This window comes from Poecile atricapillus, chromosome 2 (genome assembly GCF_030490865.1).
Source record: "Poecile atricapillus isolate bPoeAtr1 chromosome 2, bPoeAtr1.hap1, whole genome shotgun sequence".
NCBI classification, from domain to species: domain Eukaryota; kingdom Metazoa; phylum Chordata; class Aves; order Passeriformes; family Paridae; genus Poecile; species Poecile atricapillus.
The window spans coordinates 63,727,947-63,738,597 of NC_081250.1; the positions used below are offsets into that span (position 1 = coordinate 63,727,947).

Here is a 10,651-nt window from a genome sequence, read left to right on the forward strand (position 1 = left end):
CATTTGATATGCTAAGAAATTCTAGGGATCTGCAAACCTTTGCTGGAATTCTGCTGTTTGTAACATAATGTCTGAAAATCACCAGGGTAGTTTTCAGCCTCTGTAGCAATGTTCATATTCAAACTGTGCCATGTGAGACCCTACTGAACTAAGCCAATAGGACATTCCCTCTCCCATTAAGTTCCATATTCTTTATTTCTGCTAAACACAAATCCAAACTTGCACTCTCTTTTTGCTGTGTTATGCAATTCTTTCCTGGGATTTATGCACATAACCTTCTAAAAAGGAAAGCACTGGGGGCACAGATGACTGAAAAGCAGGGCTTTTTGATTCACAGGTTAAGTAATTGCTTTCTTTTTTTGTGAATTTTACTTCAGTCTAAATCAGACCATATCTGATGATTTGCAAATTCCAAAAGTTATGTCAGTTCCAGGACTGCTCAGTGAACCGGGCAGATTTGTCCAAGGATGGAAGCCTGCAACATCTAACATCCCTTTCCTGGGACATGCCCCATGAAAGGTGATTGCTCTTAGCAAAGATTCATGGGATCTCAGATGTTGTGAACAAAACAACTGTGGCTTAACAGAATACTATCTCCTTGCTACCTGGAATACCCTGGTCCTCACTGATACGGGCTACAATCACAGCAGCAGCGGGATTGAGGAGTAGTAAATCAAAAAGTTGAAAGCAGTTTATTAGTGTAATTGTTCTTGTTGCTTAATTGTGGGCTGTTGCCCATGTGCCTAAAGCAGGAGGACCCTTTCTTGTTGAAAATACTGCCCACAGAAAGCTGTAGTGGACAGGAATACAACACACAGAACATTCAAGTCCATTTAAAAACCAGCCAATCCCAGCTGAAGGTAGTGGGGGTGATTCTGCACTGCTGCAAACTGATGCATGCAGGTTGTATCAGGCCCTGGATTTCTCCACTGGTTAGAAGCGGTTTGTCTTTCACATTCCTCTCCATTTTCCCTCCCTCAGAGATTATATTTAAAAATAAACCCACAAATTAGTTACTGGTTAAACTAGTAATTTGTCATGTGGGGTTACGGTTTGGTATTCCCTGTTTTTTCCCACAAAGGACAAAACTGCTACAGCTGAGATTGGCTGTTACGTTGAAAATTTTTGTGCTATCTAAGAGGAATAAAAGCCAAATACCAATTAAGTCACTTTGGAAGCACACAAATGTGTCTAAGCTTCTGTGCTGATGAAGCTGACCAGACAGTTCTGCAAATTTGTCTCTCTGTGTCATAGTCCTGCTGCTGCACAGCAGTGAGTTGAAGTGGCAAAACCTGTTCTGTTGACCAACACATCAAATACTTGTTTCCACTATGTTGAAGATTTGCAGTCTAAGAAAACCAGGCCATAACAAATTAATGTCTAGGAGGAAAGATTTGAACCCAGAAAATATCAGAATGCTAGAGGGACATAAATGTAGTGATCTCAGAGAAAAAAATGTCACTTGTGGTCTCTACAGCCAGAAAACATAGAAAATACTTGCAGAGAAAACATTAGATTAAGGTGCAGTGGGGTAAAAAAATATATGTTTTATATATACTTAAATAAATAGGTTATTTCTCAGCCTAATCTGAACACTGATTCCATCCAGGCTATGAATAAAGACTTAGAGAAAAAACATAGGCCTTTCTTAAACTGCATACATACCAAAACAAGGACAAATTTAAAGTCTTCTTTATAGATTTTGAAAATACAAAAAAAAAAAAAAAAAAGGGAAATACAGTTAATCAAAAACTATTTCAGTTCTACAGTTCTAGAATCACAACCACTCATAGCAGAAATTCATCTTACTGGTGATCTTATTCCTGTAGACACAAGATGGGCTTCTGCTCATCAGCTTTAAACTGTCAAGGTAGGAATGTTGTGTGAGACGTTTTTCTAGGCTCTCTTTACAGTAATGGTCGGCACCTCTAGAGTCCATTTCTTCACATCTGTTAATGTCTTCTAACATACAGTCATCTAATATCTATTAATATGTGGAAAGAATTCCTCAGGGACATCTCTTTCTTCATTTACAGCAGAGGAAATCAAGTCTCAGCTGAGAGCAAATGCTTGCCTGTTACATTGTTAGAACTGAGTGTGGTTGTTGCTATTCATGACATCTTTCATCTCTTGAAAGGATGAAATGTGGGATGGGACTGTACTAGGCTGTTTGCAGAAATAATGGCTGTGTCTACATTAATATATTAGCTCACAATGGGACTGTATTTCTCCTTCAAATCAGCCCCGTTTACTATGTTGTATTTCATATTATAGAGCAGCTTAAGGTGTAGAAAGTGGGTATATTTCTGATGAAGTTAAGTGGAAGATACACTCCCAGGCAGCATCTAAATCACAATTTACAGCTACTCCCAAATAGCTCCCCCCTTACATGTATACTGTGAATGTCAGGGCCTCAGCACCAACTGTTTTGCTCTGCAGAACCATTCCTATTAGGCTCTACTTCTTGCCATCACATACAAAGACACCTGATTCAGATCAGCTCCATGTTTCAAACTTGACCCTTAAAAATACAAAGTAAGTATGATGGAGATTTTATGTAAGTACAAAGGAGAAACTAACAGAACTGTACACCATGGAATAAAAGTTGTACTCATGCTATTCGGGTTGCAGCTGAGTAAAATGAAGGAGCTGTTGATCCCAAATTCTCTGAGTTTTATTTTGCTGCTCTTACACCAAAGGTTGCCATGCCCTCATTTTGCATAACTTAAAAGGGTATTCGTTCTCTTGGTATGTTTGTTTTCATAATAGGCCAGGTTGATTTAAACACTGTAATAGTGAGGTCTGAATTGTGTTGCCATTCATCAACATAAAAATCGTTCGGTAAATAATCTCACCCCTCAAAACCATGTAAAATTATCTTAAAAATACATAATATCTTCAAAAACTATATTTTTATTTACCTGCTGTGTTTTGTGCCTTTGTGATTCATGCTGGTGGGTTTCTGGACAATTTCTTTTTAATTTGAGATAATACCCATTTTCTCAAATTAAAGCTGAGATTTTCAAGTAATCACTGGCTCAAGCAGCCAAAAATTTAAGCAAGCTGTTCAGTTTAGCGTGGCTTTACAGGCAGATTTCAAACATTACAAAACCCAAAACTTGGGCCATTCTCCTGAACTGAGTGTCCCTGTGCCCCAGTCCTATTAAGCCTGTCATCTGGGGAATTTCTTGTATGGGTAATGCAAATATATGAAGAAGAAAGTCTGTGTAGTGTGGTCTGTTGGAATACTAGTATTCCAGGCCATTTTATGAGACTGGGCTGAGACTGTTAAGTCTCTGAAACTAAAGCCTAGTTCTTGTTGCATGCTGGAACTTTTTTGGAGTGTTTTGGCTAATCATGGCATTAGTCTTACTACTCTTGGTTTTCTAATAAGAATTATAAAATACTATAAACTGGCTGGTTGTCTAGTTATTTGTATTTAAAATGGCAATGTGGTTTAAATCATTATTTTAAAAGGAAAAAAGGGATACTGGGAATTACTTGTGATATTTGTCAGTTGTGCCCATGTTGCATTTTTAAGCATTTCAGCAAAACTGATATTATAATAGGAATGGTGTTTATAAAGAGACTCTTAAATTTCTGTTAAACAACTGTGCTGTGTCTTGAATGACGAGAAATTTTATCTAGCACATGCCAAAGGCATGCCAAAGATTTTTCCAACAGTTCTGATTCATCTCCTGGAATTCGGTTTTCTTAGAGATGCAATACAGACAATTTTATTAAGTCAGCTGTTTTAATATTCATTGCAATAAAGAGATCATTCTTCTAGAACCCTCAGCACAACTGTTTCTGCATTGTAAAGCCAAACAAGACTGATTACTGCCAGAATTAATGAGCCTTTCTATACCCATATGCCATATACACTGTAATTCATCTGCAGTTTAATCACTGACTAAAAATTTAGAACTGAGAGAGAACTCAATTAAGTGATTCCTTGCAGGCTGTGTTCCTGTGTCTAACCCTTACACAGAGATCTGGATGACAAGAAGCTTCCACAAACACACACATTTTGTGCAGCCATTGCAGAACAGGATGAGTACAGAGTGGAGGGAAGGTGGACTGTGCTGCTCTGCCAGGACCTCTCACATGGGACAGAGCTGAGCAAAGCCTCAAACCCACTCTGGTGTCACTGCAATGCCAAGGGAATGATTACTTTGAGCAATGTTCCTTAGCAATACATATTTCACCTTTAGAATTTGCACAGTTTCTGTGAAATTAAATAAATCCACTACATTTTTATAAACATTTCTTATAAATATTTAATCATTAGATAGATTCTCATGTGTTCTGAGAGACAGAAATAATCTCTGTACCACTGACAGAAGATCCTCAGAAAAGTGGCTGAGAGCTTTTCTAGAAGGAATAGGAGGTGTGGGTCACTGTGGTCATTTAGAAAAATGTTTGACCCTAATATTGCCTTCTTATCTATAGATATCAAAGCATTCTACAAAATAAAACAGCTATGTTAACACCATTTCATATCTAGGAAATCAAAGCACAGAAAGCTAACACAGCTTTCCTGAAACCTGATGACAATTTGGTGGGAGAGCTGCAAAGAGAACCCCCATTTAAGGACTCCCACTTCTGTGCACTATCCACAGAAATGTGCTGCCTCCCAGTGCTGTCTAGATACACCAGGCATCTGTCGAGCTGTATTTTTAGCTCTGATATTCTCTTTGTCTGGAACTGGGCCATGAAGATTCACAGTAAGCTAAGGACTGTAAATATCCCTCAGACTTTATGGGAGGAAAACTGGCATAATATCAAAGCAGTACAAGCACTTTCTTAAATTTCAGTTTTGTTAACTACTGTCATACTTGAAAGATTTCCTTAAAAAATAAGAAAATACCCAACCAGCTGCAGCATGTTGTAAACAAGCAAAAATTAGAAAGGAGAATTTCTACAGACTTTATCATGTTATGGCAACAAAGTCATATTTTAAGAACTACAAATCATGGAGGTTTCAGGGCTTTTTCAGACTTAATGACTTACGCTGGTCATTAAGTCATCAACAAAAAATTTTTTCATTTCCCAGTAATAATGTAAATATTTGTTTTCTCCCAACCCATTTTGTTGTAGGGAAAGATCACATATCCCCATGTGTTTTAGATGCACAGGCCTTTCTCAAAATTACTCTACCACGAAAATGTTCTGTAGGTTCTGTAGTTGGATCAAAATACTTTTCAAAATGCACAACCTCCTTTTGACATGTTTTTGAACTGTCTTTGACTTGTGTTGATCCATAGCAAAAAGGCTTATTCTAAGGTTACATAAAATTTTCTAATGCTGAGGTCTTCTGGAAGGGTGAAAAGAAAAAGAGATCAAGCAGAACATACGTGCCCATCATCTTGTGTGTATCATGTCAGCATTAGTCCTCAGCATCATGAAGATTAGTTTTCAACAGAATATTTCAACAGAATGACTAGGTTGGAAGAGACCTTCAAGATCATTGGGTCCAACCCATGCCTTAACACCACAAATAGACTATGGCACTGAGTGCCACATCCAGTCTTCTTTTAAACACATCCAGGGATGGTGACTCCACCACCTCCCCAGACAGACCATTCCAGTACTTCATTATTCTTTCAGTGAAAAACTTTTTCCTAATATCCAACCTATATTTTCTTTGGCACAGCTTGAGACTGTGTCCTCTCATTCAGAGAGAGATTTACACCCACCTACCTACAACCACAGGTCAGGAAGTTTTAGAGAGTGATAAGGTCACCTCTGAGTCTCCTTTTCTCCAAGCTAAACAACCCCAGGTCCCTCAGCCATTCCTCACAGGGCTCGTGTTCCAAGCCCCTCACCAGCCTTGTTGCCTCCTCTGGACGCGCTCAAGCATCTCAACATCCCCTAACCTGAGGGGCCCAGAGCTGGACACAGCACTCCAGGTGCAGCCTCACCAGTGCCGAGTGCAGGGGAAGAATGACCTCCCTGCTCCTGCTGGCCACAACATTCCTGATACAGGCCAGGATGCCCTTGGCCTTCTTGGCCACCAGGGCACACTGCTGGCTCATGTCCAGCTGGCTGTCACCAGTACCTCCAGGTCCCTTTCTGCCTGGGCCCTGTCCAGCCACACCGGCCCCAGCCTGTAGCACTTAAGGGAGTGGTTGTGGCCAAAATGCAGGACTTGGCACTTGGACCTATTAAACTTCATCCCATTGGACTCTGCCCATCCATCCAACCATTCCAGGTCTCTCTGCAGAGCCCTCCTCCCTTCTAACAGATCGACACACACTCCCAGCTTAGTGTCATCTGCAGATTTACTAAAGGAAGACTCAATACCCTCATCCATGTCATCAATAAAAATATTGGACAGAACAGCCCCAGCACAGACCCCTGAGGGACACCACTGGTGCCTGGCCACCAGCTGGGTGCAGCACCATTCACCACCACTCTCTGGGCCTGGCCATCCAGCCAGTTCCTAACCCGGCACAGAATGCTCCTGTCCAAGCCGTGGGCTGCCAGCTGTTCCAGGAGTGTGCTGTGGGATACAGTGTCAAAGGCCTTGCTGAAGTCCAAATAGACACATCCACAGCCTTTCCTGCATCCACCAGGCGGGTCACCTGGTCATTAAAGGAGATCAGGTTGGTCAAAAGCAACCTACCCCTCCTAAACCCACCCATGCTGTCTGGGTCTGATACCCTGGCCATCCTGTAAGTGCTGCATGATGTCACTCAGTATAAACTGCTCCATTACCTTACCAGGTACTGAGGTCAGCCTAGCTGGCCTATAATTATCAGTTGTCTCCAGCAAGCACATCACAAATATGCCTGGAAAAGGTGAGAAAAAATGAAGAGTTCTGCTGCATCCTGAGTGATTTCCAAGTGAAGTGCCAGGGAGAATCAGATTGGTGCACTGTCTTTGGTGGTGCATTGTATGGGTTTGGTGAGCATACTTTTGCAATATTATAGGGTTGCAAGGTACAGCAGTTGTTTAGCTTGTAAACTGATGACTGCATGTCTCTCAATCTGCTGTTTTCTGAGTGGAAGAATTTTTCCCAGTGAATTACTTCTCTAAATTAGTTTTTCTGAGACACTGGACCAGTGTGATTAGCATTCACTTTGCACAGGAAAGAACTTGGATAGCTTCTGCATTCATTTTGCTTTTCTCTTCACTCCAGACACTATCCCTTCCACTCAGCAGTCATTCCCATGGATACCATTCATTTCTGATTGACCCAGGAGAACTGCCCCAAATCATGGCTTGGAGGCAGTATATTTCTCATGAATTCCTCTTGTATTACTTGCAGCCAAAACATTAAAATGTACCAATAAAGAAAGGTAAAATAGATCTTGCCTTCTGTGTATTACTTTCTCAGTCTTGTTGCCAGAGGATAACAGGCAACTAACATGCAGTTTGTGTTTCTTTGGAAGAACAACTCAGTTAATAACATGAAAAACTCAAACATCTAAAGAAGTTTCAGCAATATCTGATGAAAACCACAATCATTCTGCTAACTCTGAGCTATGGGATTGATATGGGTCTTAATCTGTGCAGCATGTGAAAACGTTGCCAGTGCTGAGAACAATTTTTGCTACAACAAATATTAATATTTAATGTCTGTGCATTTTATCACTGCAGCTATAGGAGGATAATTAAATTGTTACTGTAATGTAGAAATTTATAATGACCTTTCTTTATGGATATTAAATCAGTAGGCAAGGAGAACAATATTAAACCACATGGTGCTCTTGGACCACCCACTGTTAACAGCTGTGTCTCTTCCTTTCTCTTTCTCTTTCTCTTTCTCTTTCTCTTTCTCTTTCTCTTTCTCTTTCTCTTTCTCTTTCTCTTTTCTCTTTCTCTTTCTCTTTCTCTTTCTCTTTCTCTTTCTCTTTCTCTTTCTCTTTCTCTTTCTCTTTCTCTTTCTCTTTCTCTTTCTCTTTCTCTTTCTCTTTCTCTTTCTCTTTCTCTTTCTCTTTCTCTTTCTCTTTCTCTTTCTCTTTCTCTTTCTCTCTCTTTCTCTTTCCTTTCTCTTTCTCTTTCTCTTTCTCTTTCTCTTTCTCTTTCTCTTTCTCTTTCTCTTTCTCTTTCTCTTTCTCTTTCTCTTTCTCTTTCTCTTTCTCTTTCTCTTTCTCTTTCTCTTTCTCTTTCTCTTTCTCTTTCTCTTTCTCTTTCTCTTTCTCTTTCTCTTTCTCTTTCTCTTTCTCTTTCTCCTTCTCCTTCTCCTTCTCCTTCTCCTTCTCCTTCTCCTTCTCCCTTTTTTTTAGAATGAGGTGGCAATGCTTCTTAAGCCAATATCAGAGAAGATTCAAGAAATCCAGAACTTCAGAGAAAGGAACAGAGGAAGTAAAATGTTCAACCACCTCTCAGCTGTCAGTGAGAGCATCCCTGCCCTTGGGTGGATAGCAGTGGTGAGTGACACATGGGATGGTTGGGAGGGCTGTTAATAGGCTTCTGGATGGTAAGGCCCAGGATTGTTCCAAATCTTACAGAGCTCTCCAGTCTCATGTGTATAGTTCTTCAGTCTACTACACCCAAGAAGGTAATAAACCTAGTATGCCAGGGGAGGTGTCTGACTAATGTTTTACTTCCTTTCTCCTTCTGTTGTTTCCTGCTACCATGGGGTGATGGTCCTAGTCTCCTAAACCAGGCCCTTATGTCAAGGAGATGAATGATGCTGCTACCTTTTATACTAACAGGGTATTAAAGGACTACAAGAACAGGTATGTTGCCAAGCTCCAGTATCCACTAGCCAGACAACAGAGCATTAACCATACAGTAGGTTTCACAGTGCTATCACAGAAAGTATTTTATAAAATCAAAAGCACTTGATAAAACCTTCTTGCGGTAGTATAGTTTTCCCTCCTCACCTCTGATCTGCAGCATGCTGAGTGAGAATAGCAGCAGCATTAGCTGTGCTGGATTTCACTCTGCACATTTTAAGATTATTTTGAATTTTTCTGGTATTCCAGCATCATGAGCTTATATGCAAATGCCTATTTACATAATGACGTGTGGCTAGCTGGCTGCTGTGCATCCTCCTCTCATTTGTGCTCTCAGACTGTTGCTGTTCTTGCTCTTGGCTGGAAAATGTGTATTTAGGTGGTACATATATACACCTTCAGATTCCATAGCTCCTAATTTGATTTTTCTCTGCACCACTTCAATGTTCTTAAAGAGCACAAGGAATTCTCAAAAAAGGTTCCATGAATGATATCTGTGAACTGATGGAGAAAGAGCAAAAAATTCTGGTCCTTCTTATGCCCTCTTTGTAAAGTCATGTATAAATCCCGTTGACTTGGAGCTTTTGAAGGCCAGATTTTGGCTCTTGATTTTTATATCCCAGTGAAAAATGGTATTTGCTATTGAATTTTTTCTCTTTAGTGAGGAAAACTTTAGCTATTAAAACTTTCCACATGTATTTATATTTCTCATACATGTATAAATATATATTATATACTATGTACAGTATGTTATTTTATATATATTTTATATTATTCCTAAAGCCCAAGTTTATCTGCTGAAGGTAGTGACTGATGTTGGGGTAACTGATGATTTTTACACCATAGCATCAGTACTTACACTGGAGAAAAAATGTCTCATGTAACGGTAAAAATAGAGTACATTATTTAGGTATTTAGTTCCTCCTTTAATAAGGAAATCTTTTCCTGTTTTTCACTGAATCAGACCACAATGTCTGTATGTCTTCCACAAGTATGGAAGGCTCTCCCTTAACTTCAGTAGGCTTTGGATTAAACCTGTTGACCCAGGTCCTCCACATTATTAAGGATCAAATTCCAAAGAAAATAAATAGAAGGTAGACACACAAATCCTTGTAAGCCATCACTGTTCACTAGTAATTTGTTATAACTGTGGACTTCATCTTACAAGCAGTTTCTCTCTACATATTTCCTGGTTTCATTTATAGTCCCATTGGAGGACTAACAATAACGATTCTAAAGCAAACTTGTGACTTGTACTTTAAAAATTCTTGATGTATAAATATTTAAGTCTGGTGACTGTAAGATGACCTAGTATTGCCTTGGCCACATTTGAATGTGGCAGCCAGAAGATCTTACAGAATCCCTGGATATTGAATTTTCTAAAGTTCAGCACCCTGAAACTGAGTCTGGGTACCTGCTGCACAGCTCAATGTGCCTTTAGTGCTTTTTCAGTTGACTTTGAGACTGAGAAGAATGGTGACACACACTTCTAGCAGGAAACACTCTCTGCTAAAGGCATCCTTCGCCTTTGGTTTGTCCTCTAGAAGGATCTAGAAGGTTTCCAGTGTAGTAGCTTCAGTCTTTGCGGCACTGGGCTGGTTTGCTGCCTGCTAACTGATTTGTCCATGGCTTTAAGGCAGACATTGGGTTTTACCTGCTTTAAGCAAGAGCAGCACTGCTCTCTGTTTTTAAGTACATTCACACATAAGTATTGCCTCTGTTTTTACAGTGACACACGCCATGTTGATTGGGTGAAATCATATCTGAACATCTGGTCTGAGCTCCAAGCTTATATCAAAGAACATCACACCACAGGTCTCACCTGGAGTAAAACTGTAAGTACTCTTTCCTTCTTGAAGAAGAATCATAAGAAGCCAGTAGCTAGTTTCTCTTTTCATGAGGGTCATTAGCTCAGGAAAAATAAATATGTAGGATAGGAAAAGAAGTCATGGTCCATGGAT

General features: G+C 39.8%; 1 protein-coding gene across 1 annotated transcript in view; it reads left to right on the forward strand.

Annotated features, from left to right (window-relative positions):
* Positions 1–10,651, forward strand: part of CAP2 (cyclase associated actin cytoskeleton regulatory protein 2) — a 69,225-nt gene that overhangs the window by 38,519 nt on the left and 20,055 nt on the right. The window contains exons 5-7 of the mRNA XM_058830886.1: positions 8,235–8,378; positions 8,605–8,690; positions 10,420–10,525. Coding sequence (XP_058686869.1) covers positions 8,235–8,378; positions 8,605–8,690; positions 10,420–10,525 — 336 coding nt within the window. The remainder of the gene's footprint in view (positions 1–8,234; positions 8,379–8,604; positions 8,691–10,419; positions 10,526–10,651) is intronic.